Source organism: Periplaneta americana, chromosome 3 (assembly GCF_040183065.1).
Source record: "Periplaneta americana isolate PAMFEO1 chromosome 3, P.americana_PAMFEO1_priV1, whole genome shotgun sequence".
Taxonomy (NCBI): domain Eukaryota; kingdom Metazoa; phylum Arthropoda; class Insecta; order Blattodea; family Blattidae; genus Periplaneta; species Periplaneta americana.
This window is the reverse complement of record NC_091119.1, coordinates 39389312-39406201: the sequence shown is the minus strand read 5'-3', so window position 1 is coordinate 39406201 and position 16890 is coordinate 39389312. Positions and strand designations below refer to the sequence as shown.

The 16890-nt window shown below is 34.3% G+C and overlaps 1 protein-coding gene across 3 annotated transcripts in view; it reads right to left on the bottom strand.

The window, feature by feature from the left end:
- Nucleotides 1-16890, bottom strand: part of sona (sol narae) — a 516598-nt gene that overhangs the window by 34596 nt on the left and 465112 nt on the right. For 2 of the 3 annotated variants that reach the window (XM_069820352.1, XM_069820354.1), the window contains exons 7-10: nucleotides 15957-16077; nucleotides 15523-15652; nucleotides 11491-11633; nucleotides 2638-2693 (exon numbers count right to left, since the gene is read on the bottom strand). In XM_069820352.1, coding sequence (XP_069676453.1) covers nucleotides 2638-2693; nucleotides 11491-11633; nucleotides 15523-15652; nucleotides 15957-16077 — 450 coding nt within the window. Of the gene's footprint in view, nucleotides 1-2637; nucleotides 2694-6199; nucleotides 6253-11490; nucleotides 11634-15522; nucleotides 15653-15956; nucleotides 16078-16890 lie in introns of all 3 variants that reach the window. The other variant, XM_069820353.1, reaches the window with a different exon arrangement.

The window sequence follows — 16890 nt, the reverse complement described above, 5'->3', positions numbered from 1 at the left end:
CCAGAAAAGAATTTCATAGAAAGTTGGCAATCCTGTCTGTGCATCATAATCATTTTGAAATATAATTTTGTGTCATTAATGATTATAGTAGTGTTTGTGTCCGAAAGAGTTAGAGATTCAAAGAAATGAAGCATTCACAGGCTTTCATAAAACTTTAAAGTTAAAGCACAGTAATGCGTAAGAACAGCTATTTTTTAAATATAAGGTAGTTTATTTTTGAAGAAGAAAATAGGTTCATAAGTTATTTAAAGTCTTTTAAGTGTTTATTTTAGATTTTATGTTATAAATATTGCTGATAAAATATTTTAGATAATTTATTATTTATTTGATCAACATGTAGGCTTACATAAATAATCAGATGGTTTCTATGAAAAAAATGTTTGTCTCGCTTATCCTCCTCTATATTCTGAAAAATATTTCTATATCAGTATAATGTTTTACGTATCTGTCCTGCAAAACGTAAAATATTTTACTTAATCTTCCTGCTGTTAACTTATAATGTTTGGTTAAATTGTCTTCAAATATTTTAACGATTTTACTATATTTCAGTAAATTCCAGAAGCTAGACATTATTTCTATAGTGAACCATCAAATTATTTGATGTGATGAGTCACAAGTCAGTTTTCTGTAGTTCATTCTATGGAACAAAGTTCACATTGAAAAATACAAGAACTGAATGAAAATGTTTAAATTTTATTTCATGTAATGCTTGTTTCGGTATTCAATTTTTATGGGTAAAATACCTTCCTCCAAAATCAGGATAACCGTATTCTTTTTTTTTTAAATAAGAATATCCAAACACACATTTTTCCGTTCATTCACTCAGAATTCATCACACAGAAAGCTAAAGAAGAATTTTCCCCCCTCGTCAAAAATATCTAAATCTATGCCTGGTTTTATCTACTTGATTTTGTTTTCGTCAATTTGAATTTGAAACATCTTGATTTTATTTGGATTCATGTCTGTTATTATTATTACTATTATTATTATTTATAGTGTTTTGCCCATAGGCAGGCCTTTCACTGCAAACCCAGCTTTCTTCAATTTTTTCTATTTTCTGCCTTCCTCTTTGTCACCGCATATGATCCATGTATTATTATTATTATTATTATTATTATTATTATTATTATTATTATTATTATTATTATTACCTCTTTGTCATAAATTTCTCAATCCTAGCCTCGTTTCATCCACTTAATTTTGTTTTGCTTAATAACTGATCAAACAATTAATGTTTCCAATGGAGGCTCTATGTACAAGTTTGAGGTTAAAATTTCAGATAAGTTGGAGTTTATATAGTAATAATTATTTTATAGTTTGTCTACAACTTATCAATGAATACAGAAACAATTATTTCACATTACAAGATTATAATTCCACTAATATTTTCGATTTTTTAAAAATCATCTTCAGGTGGAGAGATATAATTGACAAATTGAGCATAGGTGAAATACAAGAAGAACATATGTGCATATTATAAGCTAAATTAAAAACATGTATAAAACCAATATAAATTATATAAAGTGTGGTTCTAAGTCATTTTTTAACATGTGATAAAACATTTGTAAGTTTATAAACTAGAACTAGACAGCATTTCGGAAGGCGGTTAGCTTCTATATGCGCCCTAGCATTTCTGGTATGTGACGTCACAAGCTTGTACAGTAGAACCAATCAGAATCAGTCTATAACAAGCACTTCCCGAGTTCGTTTGTTCACGTGCGAGTGTTTCAATACATTGAATAAGTAAAACTAACATTTACTGTGTGTAAGTAAGGTAAATAAATGGAAGAAGAGACTGTAAAAAGACAAGTATTACACAAGCAGGCGCGGAAAATAGTGTTTAAGGTGTATAATTATTTTAAAAACGTTAACGAGCAGAATGCTGCCGGCCATCTTGATGCTGGCAGCAACATTGCCAACATGCAAGAAACGACTGCAGAAGCATGTGGTGTGGGATTGAGAACTGTGCAAAGAATACTGTTAGTGAAGGAAATAGGGTTTGTTTGGTGTCATGCTTACAGTAATCAACGGCTAAGGTCATTATTGTCTTTCGACAATTTAAATTCTCTCCTGTGCTATTTGTATTGCACGTGCTCGTGAAGTACGATGTGGCAATGTTGTACGCTGCCTTGCTCTCTCTGTCTGTCTGTCTCGACACAAACGCTAGCAGACAACTGCCTTCCGAATTGCCGTCGACTCTAGTCTTTTAAAGATTACCATACTATTTAAATCTTTTGATGTTACATAACCAATTTCATTCATAAAAATTATGCATGTATTAACAATCAAAAGTTCATAATTTAAATCCCTTAGTAATAATTATTACTATATCTATGTACAAGGCCCCTCGTTTTTATTATTTATTTATTTTTTTTTTTTTGTTAATTTGGGTTTATTTAAATCTTTCTACACTTTTCACTCTGTGTAATATCAAACAACAATGTAATGGAATATAATCTCGTGAAAATATACTGACGTTATAATATTGTTGCAGTGTGCTGGTTATGAATTGCTTTCTAGGAGGATGTATGATTGTGACTTGAAATGGACACAGAAAACTGACCGCACCTCATGTTGATCACAGTCTTGAGTCAGGAGTTTAGGCTCATTTCGTCATGCTCATATAGACAAGCCTACCTGCAGTGCCTCTGTTGCATACGTCATTAGCGTACTGTCTCCTGCACATGTCTAATCTGCAATAATAATAAAAGCCACCATAATATAACTTTTTACTCGGTACAGAATATCAACAATCGAGGGAGCATTGCTTTCACTTACAGCAGCACTAGCAGCTTAGCAGCGCTCTATCTTTGACAGCTGACATTCATTAGTGTTGTGCATTACAGTTCATTGTAGGGAACAAACTTTTAATATCAGCATATATATTTTTACATTAAAAGTTTTGTAATTTTTAATTGTAACGGGCTTGATTCATCAGTGTGATAGTCTTTCAGAAAAATGAGTAAATACTGTAGATAAGAACAAGAATTAATTGCCACCGGTGTAGCTCCATCGGCTAAGGCGCTTGCCTGCCGATCCGGAGTTGCGCTCGGGCGCGGGTTCGATCCCCACTTGGACTGATTACCTGGTTAGGTTTTTTCCGAGATTTTCTCCAACTGTAAGGCGAATGTCAGGTAATCTATGGCAAATCCTCGGCCTCATCTCGCCAAAATACTATATCGCTATCACCAATCCCATCGACGCTAAAAACTTCGTAGTTGTTACAGCGTCGTTAAATAACCAAGTAAAAAAAAAAAGAATTAATTGACTAATAAAATAAATAGGTACACAAAAAGTATCAAACTTGTAGATTAGGAACTCTATATAATGGACATGTTTACTTCATCGCAGACATGTCTGTTATTAAAATGCATAGCAATGAAACGTCTTTTTTATGTTGCAGTTACAATTATAATGTAAAATTATGTTAATTCTTTGGGCAAAAGTTCGGCGATTGTCTAAGTGAAATTGTCGATTTTCTGAGCTCTCCTATCCTTACAAAATATTTCTGGCAACTCTGAGTCCATTCAGTGATTTCTTTTTATTTCTTTATAGAATGAAATTTTTGCTTAAAATATAATTTAGCGCTGAACTATCCTTATTAGATCTGAATTTAATGTGACGGTGTTTAAATTTGTACGCAAAAAAAAATTAATATTAATAAAACTTTGACGAAATATTTAGATTTCAGTTATACCGAAATCGACGTTTCCAGAGTTATAAGCAGTGCTGTCATGGAGGCCATACGGGGCCATATATCGTATGGGAACCTACAATTTTTTTAATTAATTGTTTGAGAAAGGAAAATTTTGTCTGTACTGAGCCATACGACATATGGGTGCTTAAGTTTTATACGCGGAGATCTGTACAGATTTTAGATCATCTCTTGCTGTTCCTAATGTATTTTTTGATGTTCATAAAAAAATGTCCACCTCTGCAGCACTGGAATCCAGAATTATATAAAATAATGGTTGAAAAACAAGAAATGCTTCAAATACACATTCCAAGATTTATCAAGACAAGTGTGCATCTACGGTAGTTCTACATGGTGTATTCTTTAAATCAAGTTTGTTGTACAATTAAAATGTAAATTTCTTTACTTCTTCTTTAATATTAAAAAATCATTAAATGACAGTTGGAGAGATAGAGAGAGGAGAGTAAAATATATTTCAAGGGAGAAAACAATGGTGAGGCGTATAGCCAAGAGAAAAATTACCATGACAACACTGGTTATAAGTACTATAAAAATTCATATTTCGGAAAAATAACAGAATATTAAATGTTTAAGAAAATAAAATTCAGGTAGAAATTGTAAATAATTTATACCAGTTAAAACTGTTTTTGTAAATAACAAATTTTACGTTGTAAATTAGAATGAAGTAATTTAAAAATGATTAGTGATGTCACTAATACAGGTCAGTTCCAAAATGTAATCTACTACAACAAAAGCAACCCACCAGCATAGCTAAATGTCTACTGATTTCAGATTATCGCTCAGGCATAGAATCGATTCCCACTTGGTCTGATTACCTATTTCTGTTTTTCTCTCTCGGTTTTCACCAACTGTAAGTCAGATATCAGGTATTCCTATGGCAAATTTCACTATTACCAATTCCATCGATGCTAAATAGCCTAGTACTTGATGTAGCGTTGTTAAATAACCAACTAAAAAGTACAGGGATATAAACTTCACTCACTGAAGAAGTTCAGCAACTAACTGTTAGTGTTATAAAATAAAATATTTATTTTCGTGTATAATTTCTCTAATTCATGACATATTATCACTTATTTGGTGGGAGTTTGTAGTAAATATGATGTAGTTATTTAATTTCTTTTAAGGGGAGAGGGCGGTATTTTTTGGTGAAAGATGAGTAAATTAAAAAAAAAAAATTCTTTAAAATACCCTGTGTTAGACTATGTGTGAAATGCATAGCATAATATTTTGTGAGTATTTGTGCCCTTATTAGATGTTGAGACGCCATTTTTAAACTTCCTGCGTTATGGAGTTTTAAATCACACGCGCCCTTTTATTGTTGTTTTCGGTAAATTGAATTTTCAAAAAAAGATTTTTTCTTTAAAATACCCTTTGATATATGTGGAATGCATTGCATAACATTTCGTGGGTATCTGTGCCCTTATCGGATGTTGAGACGCCATTTTTAGACTTCCTGCACTATGGATTTTTAAATCACTCACCCCCTTTTATCGGTTTATGGTAACTTTAATTTCTTGCTACATTGCCAGACAAAAATGGATATAATTTCTGAACTATTAAAGATACATGCATGAAATTTAGAACGCACATTCTTTAGACTATTAGGAAACTTTTCTCTGTAACAGAACTTTGTTAATTGATTTCATTTTGAAACTACGTCCGTTTGTTTGCAAGAAAGGAAATCAGAAAAGTGTTGTTAAATTTTAATTGTTTATTTTACAAACGTAGGGACAAATATAAAAATTCTGTTACAGACAGTTTGTAGAGCATGCTTTTGCAAGTACATTGCAAGAAACTGGATGAATCTACCTTTAAAAATGGTTTAGATATATCGGTTTTAGTAAAATCCTGCATTGGGTATATTTTTTTTCAAATCTGGGCTCCCAAATAACTTTTTTTTTTTTCAAAATATTTATTTTTGGTTGAGTTGCTACAGCTATGAGCTCTCTACATACAAAAAATTAATATTTTACACCAGATAGGAAAAAAGTTTTATAAAATACCATCCTCTCCCCTTAATTCCTGTTACACAGCCTGATCCTGATCCTGATTAACGAGTTATATCTGTTTTATTGTGGACGTCTCTACATTTTCATGTTATATATCAAATATGTTATCTCACTGGCAATCAAAAGGCTAATCTTTCCTCATATGAGCTGTAATGAAATAAATTCTGTATAAATAGTTGTTTCATCCTGCATTGCTCGCTATGGGGTAAAGTTTGCACAACAGTAATGAATGTTCCTTAACACATGATGAACTGTAGACTATGCATGCGTAAGCTGTACTTCTGCTGCTAGATCTGGCATCATGAAACAGGCATCAGCACAATCAGTCGCTATCACTAGCCACAACCATGTCATACACGTGGTATTAATGTCCCATCACCACCCTCACGTCTCCTGTAAGTAATGGGTCAGGGATTTGTACAATGGACTATTATGTACACAAGCTTGACTGGTGATCGGGCGTGATTTCACATACCAGCCGTTCCCTTCGTACAACGACCTCCTTTTCTACGCCGACACATGTCATACCTAAACAGGAAGCAAATTTTACTGTAGATCAGGTACCACAAAATATCCTTATTTTAAGACCCAGTATGACTGACAAAAATGTTGAACTACTGTCAGCACTATGAACAGTGGATGTCTATTTTATTTTCTTATTACTAAGCTGCACTTTTACTGTCTGTAACTGCACTACCAGTTTCCATAATGTGGCCAGCAAGATGGCCCCAAAATAATCTCTTGAACAGTCACTCGTCACATGATTTTTGTACACTTCCAGTCTCTAAATTTTCTACCATACCATGCACTCTAAGAGTACGTACACATTGCAGCAACAGTGAATGATAAAAGAAACGACCTAGCAACGCTTTGGTATTATCAAAGAATCAAGTGTTCATATCGAAGCAATAAGGACGCGGGATGCAAACATTTTGATTTATCAGTAGAAGATATTCTATACTTACTTACTGGCTTTTAAGGAACCCGGAGGTTCATTGCCGCCCTCACATAAGCTCGCCATTGGTCCCTATCCTGAGCAAGATTAATCCATTCTCTATCATCATATCCCACCTCCCTTAAATCCATTTTAATATTATCTTCCCATCTTCGTCTCGGCCTCCCTAAAGGTCTTTTTCCCTCCGGCCTCCCAACTAACACTCTATATGCATTTCTGGATTCGTCCATACATGCTACATGCCCTGCCCATCTCAAACGTCTGGATTTAATGTTCCTAATTATGTCAGGTGAAGAATACAATGCGTCCACACCTGTGGAGTAACGGTTAGCGCGTCTGGCCGCGAAACTATGTGGCCCGGGTTCGATTCCTGGTCGGGGCAAGTTACCTGGTTGAGGTTTTTTCTGGGGTTTTCCCTCAACCCAATATGAGCAAATGCTGGGTAACTTTCGGTGTTGGACCACGGACTCATTTCACCGGCATTATCACCTTCATCTCATTCAGACGCTAAATAACCTAAGCTGTTGATAAAGCGTCGTAAAATAACCCACTAAAAAAAAAAGAATATAATGCGTGCAGTTCTGTGTTGTGTAACTTTCTCCATTCTCCTGTAACTTCATCTCTCTTAGCCCCAAATATTTTCCTAAGCACTTTATTCTCAAACACCCTTAACCTATGTTCCTCTCTCAAAGTGAGAGTCCAAGTTTCACAGCCATAAAGAACAACTGGTAATATAACTGTTTTATAAATTCTAACTTTCAGATTTTTTGACACATCCACTTAATGAAAGAAGATATATAGAAAATATCAGCTGCTAGGTTGAAGGTTAATATAACTTAAATATATATCAAATTGAATCCGCTTCTCATCCCAAGGCTAGTGTAAATTCATTGTGATATGATTGGTTCTTGTGATCACATAACTTATCAGGAATAAATAGGCTTACACAATTGATCAATTTGTCAATATCCATGATAATTAATTTAATATGCCGAAATAATAAATCGATTAATAGTCGGATATATTGATAACCACCGGTCATTATACAGATTAATATTATCCTAATCAGAGATCATATGAACAACAAGAGCGAAGGAAATGGAATTTTTTTTTCATCCCTTTTATCGTGTATCTTAGCTTTTATTGTTACTCAAATATGCACACCTCAATGACAATGCATACTTCAATTCTCTCTGAACTAGTATTGCTGCTTCTTTTATCGTTTATCGTCGCTTTAATGTGTACGTACCTTAAGACATCTAAAAACTCTCCACTTTTTTGCACATGTATGGTAGAGTTAGTGAGTACAAGAGAGACATAAATACTCACTGTTATCTAGTAATCCTAGAAACATCCATTCCAGTGATATGATCACCACAAAATAAATTCTTGCTCAGACTGACCACTGCCAAACTCAGCAGGAAAAGTATCGTTACCTTATTATTATCTCAGACCTTGATTTTAGTCGGCCTACACAGCATGGGACACGTAACGGAACTCATAACACAGCTGCAGGAGTATGTGCCGCTTAATATTAAAGAAATAAAACAGACACAATATAGATGAAAACAACAACTTCTGTTCGATTTAAATTGGACTGAATATTTTCCACCACCATTATAACAACACAGTTAAAACATATACCTATTTCGATCATGAAATGATTGAGTATTTTAAAGAATCATTCCATCGTTATTTTGGACATCTTACTTACTGCCTTCCTTCCTTCCTTCCTTCTTTCACAGAGGTTTATAATTGAATATACAGTACCATTTTTAAGTTACAAACAGCTTTCAAGCAGACCATATACAATTACTGCACACTCCACAGAATTCAAAGAATGACTAAATTTTACAGGAAGTACAGGAATGTAGGGAGACGATTAAGTGTTAAAATCGGTTACGGGTTATTTTTTCGAAACTATTTTTCCGAAAAGTATTTTTTTCCGAAGGCTGAAAGTTCCTATGTCAAGTTTTCCTAAGACACATTTTCCTAAGTTTATTTTATCCGAATGCCATTAATTCCGAAATTTCGAAATAATTTAATAAAACACCAAACAACATATCTTGTAAACTATGATTTATTGAAAGAAAATTGAAAAGGAAATGAGTTCACAGTAACAGTAGCAGTAGCAGTACCAGTAAAGGTTCATAAAGTAAAGTTATGGCCTAGACGACGAAGGTAATGCAACCAATGTCCTTCCTTGTAAACCATGTACTCCATAGCTATTGTTTTATCCTCTTCTGGACAGTCAACCATTTATTCCTCGGCAGTGCTTTGACTTGTCGACCCATTCGGAATTCATTTACCATAACTTCACAATCTCTCTGTTCTTTTTGCAATTCTGACAGAGCAGAATAAAAGTCAGAACCAAAGTCAGGATGGCGTCTTCCAACCACTTGTTGAAACCTGTTGTGGAAGCTTTCACTTAGATTGTTGGTCCTATGCTTATTCTGAATCGTTTTAGATGAGGTTGTTCACGCGCTAAACGTTCAGTTTCTGCCTCCTGACGATTCAACGGATGTGAGTGGGGTGATTCTTCGCAGCCCTTCAGAACCTAACATGGAAATCCAACAGTAATGGCCCTTCACCCTTCTTCATCCTTCTACACTCCCAGTAGATTTTGTCACCGTCATCCGATTTGCTTTTATAATGTACCCGTTCAGTAAGAGTTTCATTACTCTCCTTCCTGATCTGATTTACATCTAAAAACACAGTGAGAAAATTTTTTGTGCTGCACTAGAATTTTGTATGCCGACTGTAACATGGCAACAACTCTTTACTGTATTTATGTATGATATGTATCCAGGCGACACGATTCGGAAAATCGGGTTTCGGAATATATTATGTACATTCGGAAAAACAGAATCGGAAAATTTGTTTTCGGAAAGTAGGAACATTCGGAATATTCGATTCGGAAAAAAGGACCGCAAGGGTTAAAATCCTTTCATACAAAGGAAAGTAATGGTAAATACAACTTCCTTCAGTGCTGACCAGAGGGTTTTTTCAGGTAGAGTGTGATTTTTTTTTTTGTACTCAAGGTGCAATAATTTCAGTACAGTCACAGCAACATTTTTTTTCACCATGCTTTTAAAACTATGTTCCGAAATTTATACGGAAATTTTTATTCATTTCCGATTCGAAAAAAGCGCTACAAGCAGGGTTTAGAAATGTTACAAGAGGGTAAAATTATGCAGGATTATGTTCAGGGACAGTATAAAAAGAGCGTAATAAACGACATGGCGTTATAAGCGAAAGTGCATTAACGATTTTTACTGTATATGCACTCATATTTTGTCTTGTTTTAATAAATTTGTCAGCACCTAAATTTCTCCTTGATTGTTATTACTTTTATGACTGTATTTATTTGCTCTCAAAAATATATTAGGTGCTTGTTACTGTGTAAGCATTTTTCACGAGTTTTAATAATCTTTTGATTTAAGAGAAAAGATAGATTTTTTTTTTAATTTAGACTACACTGGGAAAATGAGTAAATTTATAAGATTTATAAAACAGTCAGTGAGTGACTGTGGTGCAAGCATTAGAAATCTTCCGAAATTTATTAGAAAACTATACACGTTCTTGTTCTAATTTTGTTTTCATAAAATTGATTTGTAGAGTTTTAATGGGAGTGAATTATTATTACATATGAATACCTGTTTGCTGAGTCATGATAACAATTTGTGAGAACAGAATTAGTTTTCTATGACGAAAATGCCACAAAAATGACTTAGATATTGATTGTTCAAAGTTTATTTGAATAGTTTAAAACTCCCGGTATGAGCACTTTTTTTTTTTTTTTTTTTTTTTTTTTTTTTTTTTTTTTTTTTTGGGCAAATAGAATCAATTTCAGATGCTAAAAGAGCTAGTAACGTTTTGTTTTTATGTTTCGAAAAGTTGTTACTAAATTACCATTTTGTTTACAAATTTCTTAGATACTGGTATTTAGAATACAAATAATTACCACGAGTCATAACTAATTGATAATAAATACCGTATTTTCTCGAATACTCCGCGCTCTCGAATAAATCGCGCACTCTACTTTTGAAAGGAAAAAAAATAAATAAAAAAATATAACAAACACAAATTACAAAAACAAAACTTTCAACAAATGTATTCAAGACAAATTAAAACAATTGAACATAAATACAGTTCTGTTAACAAATACATTTTATCCTGCAAAAGAACGCATTTCAAACTTATATTAGCATATGTCTAATGTTTTTCATGTTCCTCGGCTTGTTTGATAATTTAAAGTTTTTTGCTGTAGGTAAAGAATCTCAATCCCATACCTTTAGTGGTACTGCTTTCTAGAATTGAAAATATAAAACGTACAAACTATACTTTTATCACGCTTGTACTTGATTCTCACACATGTACTGCTAAACCAAGCGCCATTTGAACAATGTTAACAATTGAAATACCCACTTGGGAAGTTAATGGCATGCTCTACCACCTTAAGAGTTGCGCATAAGGGAAATTGGGCAGTGTTGTCAACTTCATTTGGAATAAATCGCGCACCCGTATTTTTTACTTGTATATTTCGGAAAAAAAAAAGTGCCGGTGTATTCGAGAAAATACGGTACCTTAGTTTTAATATGTTGATGCTGGTTCAGAATTACATTTTGTGTGATAATAATGGTTGGTTAAAAGTACCAGAATATTTTTGTTAGTGTTGAAACTCGCACATTTCATAGCATTGGAATCTATACTTACCGAATTAGCTTGTGCACGCTTATAAAGACACAGATAATGCAATTCTGCCTGAAAACAAAGTGTTTTGGACAAGGTGGAGTAACAACTGATCTTACTTAGTAACTGCCACAGCGATGTCGTAGACTGGAAGCCTCCTCTCTCTGAACAAGTACTTCCCCATGTCAGTGAGGGCTGCTGCCGAGTCAATGGCATCCCGACCCACTCGATTTCGCTCTAGATACGGTGTTGCATCACGCCCCTGTATCAATAAACACAGTGTCTCAATTCGTATACTTCCCTTTTTTGTTTAAATATATGAAAAAAATTAGGGAAAACACGGGAATTTTACTGGAAGCAAGTAAAGAGATAGGTTTGGAAGTAAATCCCGAAAAGACAAAGTATATGATTATGTCTCGTGACGAGAATATTGTACGAAATGGAAATATAAAAATTGGAAATTTATCTTTTGAAGAAGTGGAGAAGTTCAAATATCTTGGATCAACAGTAACAAATATAAACGATACTCGGGAGGAAATTAAACACGGAATAAATATGGGAAATGCGTGTTATTATTCGGTTGAGAAGCTTTTATCATCCAGTCTGCTGTCAAAAAATCTGAAAGTTACATACGTGCTACATGCCCTGCCCATCTCAAACGTCTGGATTTAATGTTCCTAATTATGTCAGGTGAAGAATACAATGCGTGCAGTTCTGTTTTGTGTAACTTTCTCCATTCTCCTGTAACTTCATCCCTCTTAGCCCCAAATATTTTCCTAAGCACCTTATTCTCAAACACCCTTAACATATTTTCCTCTCTCAAAGTGAGAGTCCAAGTTTCACAACCATAAAGAACAACCGGTAATATAACTGTTTTATAAATTATAACTTCCAAGTTTTTTTGACACCAGACTAGATGACGAAAGCTTCTCAACCGAATAATAACAGACATTTCCCATATTTATTCTGCGTTTAATTTCCTCCCGAGTGTAATATATATTTGTTACTGTTGCTCCAAGATATTTTAATTTTTCTACTTCTTCGAAGGATAAATCTCCAATTTTTATAGTTCCATTTCGTACAATATTCTGGTCACGAGACATCATTATATACTTTGTCTTTTTGGGATTTACTTCCAAACCTATCGCTTTCAAGTAAAATTTTCGTATTTTCCCTAATAGTTTGTGGATTTTCTCCTAACATATTCACGTCATCCGCATAACATCATTATTTTAAAATGTTAGCACAGCGAAGTCGCTATTTATTAATTTAAACAACTTAATAGTTCATCTGTGATTCATTTATTGTTTAATTTTTAAATCAAGTAGGCATATATTTGACATAGAAATTCTTACAAAATAAGCTGTCAATATTGCATAAAACAATTAATTTTTTTGACAGGCAACCCAAAGAGAAAATATTTTATTTATTATAATAATTAGTATAATTTATAATATGATACAACTAGAGGGTTTCCAATCTCGATCGTCCACAAGACGTACTGGTCATTTCCAAGTCTCTTGCTAGTTTTTCGCTAACCATAACAGGATCCGCTGTTACTATAAGCAGTCTCTTCTTCAGTTCTATGATTAAACTAGCAAGATTAAGAATGTAATTAATTGCTATCACAGTGTTTAATCTTATCTTAAATTACCCAACAAGTGCTCGAAATGACGTCCATCTGTTCGTAGAGAAACTTCGCATTGTTTCAATAAATTGTTAGGCACTGGACCCAATTATTCTCTTCTGTAATGTTCAGAAAGAATATTACGAATGTTACGTAATAGGTGCTCATGTAAATTATGTACTTTCTAACTCCAGTAACGATTGTTTTGGAAATGTACATATCCCGGTAAATGTAGCCACGCTTTTTCAACAGTAATCTCACTAGAGGTCTTGATTTATCTAGAGAAAATCAAAACTCGAGTGGGATTTAATTGACTATTACACGATTAGAAGATAGTATATAAAGATTAGAAGAAATAAAATACTCTAATACAATAAAATATTAATTGACTTACTAAAATTCTATTTCACTAATGTTAGCTTCACCAAAATGTCTGAACGGAGCCGCCATTTTCAGTTGACTGTCTATGCTGTAAACAAACGACGGTCGCAAAGCATGTTTTATAGTACCGTAAAGAATTTGCAGTTTGAAATGTTGGCAAACAAAGAAACAAATGCTAGGGAGTGATAAAAACAAATGCTAGAGAAGCGATAAAATTGAACAAATGCTAAGGATGCGATAAAATTGTGCGATAAGCAGCCATGATTGGTTGAAAGTAGTATGACGTTGTAAAAGTGTAATAGTAAGTAAAAAAAATTATCAGTTCTGGATTGACAATTCCCCTCAAGTAGGTACAACGAATTAGAAAACTAAATTCTAGCGTTACTATGGGCATTATTTGGTCTTTGAGTCACCGAAATCTCACACAGTCGCAATTTCATTGATTTTCTTGCTCCATGTGCGGGTCCATGTTAAACTGGACACTGTGGTGCTAGATGATAGAGAGATTTTCTTGGTTTTCTTTCTAATGATCCAGTTTCGTACAATTTCTCTTATATTAAGACCGTTTCTCTCCTGTTTTCTTTCTTATCCAACCGCGATCCAGTAGTGTAAAACTTATTATAAATTCTGTTTATCATTGACTTGCTTGAGACATTTACAACAAGAAATTTTCCCACAAATTTAAATCTACACTCACGATACAATAGGATGAGTATTCACTATTAACATGGACTATTCCACTTTGTAATAGCCCTGTATGTTTCAAAGATTAGCTCTAGCTGAGATATAATGGACTGCAGTAAGAACAGCCGATCACTCAAATGAGATTGCATTATTACTAGATGTTGGGAATGGACTTTCCCGTATGGAGTTTCCAGGAGAGCGGAAGCGTTCGAGATTGGAAGTCCTGTACTTACTATACATAATGTTAATGAACTCATTTTACTACAACGTTTCAGGGTAGAAAGTAGGTGCTACAAGGAACATATTTCGCTGATAAACCTCTATCGAAAATTCCCCTTTTCTCCTCTTGAGCATGCAAATGATCGCTTCTGATGGGTAGGCCACCCATCGTGCACGACATTCAAAATGTATCATTTGACGTCACTAGGACGCTTGACCTTACTTTGGGCCAATCGTTGCTCCATTTTAGACTGCTCTGAAAATAAACATTGTTGGAATTGTGTGCGGGGTTGTGGAGGAGGTGGAAGTGGATTCGTCAGCGCTCGACTCACATGTTGAGTTGATAGCGCACCAATTTGTAGTAAAACGCATACGTAATTTCTCATTGCAATCAGAAGTGAAATGAAGTTCGCTGAATACACGGATATGCTTCTGATTTACGGGGAAGTTGGAAGAAATGAGAGGGCTGCTCACCGGTTGTAAGAAGAGAGGTACCCTGGTCGACGTATTCCAAACATTGGAGGTCGCTGGATTCATATAAAGGGGTCTTACTATGGCCACCACGTTCACCTGACCTTTCTTTCTGTTGGGGTACGTGAAGAGTCTCATGTACAAGACCCTCGTGGAGTTCGAGGAGGATCTGATAGCCAAGATTCACGCCACCTTCTTAGATATTGAAGGAGTTAAGGAAGTTTTCACAAGAGTTCAACAAAACATGTCACGTTATTGTCAACTTTGCAATGACTTAAGTGACCGCCACTTTGAACATCTAATGTGGAAAATGTAATTCTTAAGTGTAAAATCACACTTAAAAATCTGTCGTGAAAGACCTGTAAGATAAATGAAGGCTTAATACTACAAAAATCACGATAAACCAATTCTCAAATTAAACAAAACCCAAATAAAGCGTGAAAACAGTCGGCGACAAGCTAAAGTAGTCGTACTCGTGTTATGTGCACGATGCGTTGCCTATCTATCAGGAGCGATCTTTTGCGTGCTGTAACGGCGAAAGGAGGATTTCTGATCACTAGTTTAATAGCAAAATACGTTCCTTATAGCACCTACAGTACTTTCTTCCCTGAAACGTTGTAACATTCTGTATGCCAGTATTATAGTACATAATCAGTATAGGCCCTAATATATTATATTACTTATGAAAACAAACAAGTACCGTACTTCTTATAATACTTTTTGTAATAGATTGTAATTGTAATTATCATAGATAATTTGTTATACGTACCCTTGAAATGATTATTCCTGCTATACTGATTCGAATTTTGGGGCCTTTTAATAATTTATACCTTAGATCGACTCCATTCCAGAACGAAACAAAGTACCGCTTGATTTGCACATTGTCTCCACCATGTAGTCTGTGAAACAAAACAATTAATCACAAATTCCATATTTTATTTTTCCTGTGTACTTCATTACAGTTAATAAATGCATATCAACAATTTTAACTTTTATCAAGTGGGAGTGCGATTATTCCTTTTAATCTTGAAATTTCAGCAAATAACTTTATTTGATTGAACAGTACATCGAAGACTGTAACACATGAATATTGAACTTCCTTTTTATAGTAGCTCAGATCAATATAGGGCCGATATAGTATACACATATACGGTATTACTACCTACTGTTGTTAATTTAGTTGTAATGGCATGTAAAACTTACCTATATCCGTCATAATCCACAATGACTAAAATTTCTGGATAGATGACGTAAGGAGCTTCTCTTTTGTTTATCGATCTTTTATTTCGGAACTTTTTTGATAGATGATCTGGTTCCATAAATGCTGCAAAAAAGAGAAGTACAAAGTCAGGTGCTCTGCTTGCTTCTATTTAATGCTGCTTTACCATACAGAAGAGATGTAGATATAACAATAACAGAGACATGTTTTATATTGTTACATTTGCAGAAGAATGAAATACCACAATTATATTCTCGTATTAAACTACTCGTGAAATGGTTCCAACTGCAGAGATTGTTTAGTACTTGTGAAATGATCGATGTGATTATGAACTGACAAATAAGAAAAGAAGGGAGTCATACCTTATTTTAAGATACCATCCTGAAACAACGATAAGCCTATCAACCAGTATTGGAAAAACAGAGTAGTAGTATTGGTGGTAGTGGTGGTGGTGGTGGTGGTGGTAGTGAAATAGAATTAGTGGTGTAGAAGTAGTGGCACTAGTGGAATAGAAATAGTTGCAGTAGTGGAGTAGAAATAGTTGCAGTAGTGGAGTAGAAATAGTGGCAGTAGTGGAGTAGAATTAGTGGCAGTAGTGGAACAGAAGTAGTGGAGTAGTGTAGTAGTGGAGTAGAAGTAATGGAGTAGTTAAGTAGAAGTAGTGTCAGTAGTGGAGTAGTAGTGGCAGTAGTGGAACAGAAGTAGTGAGGTAGTGTAGTAGTGGAGTAGAAGTAATGAGTAGTTAAGTAGAAGTAATGTCAGTATTAGAGTAGAAGTAGTGGAGTAGTAGTGGCAGTAGTGCAACAGAAGTAGTGGAGTAGTATAGTATTGGAGTAAAAGTAATGGAGTAGTTAAGTAGAAGTAGCGTCAGTAGTGGAGTAGGAGTAGTGACAGTAGTGGAGTAAAAGTAGTGGAGTA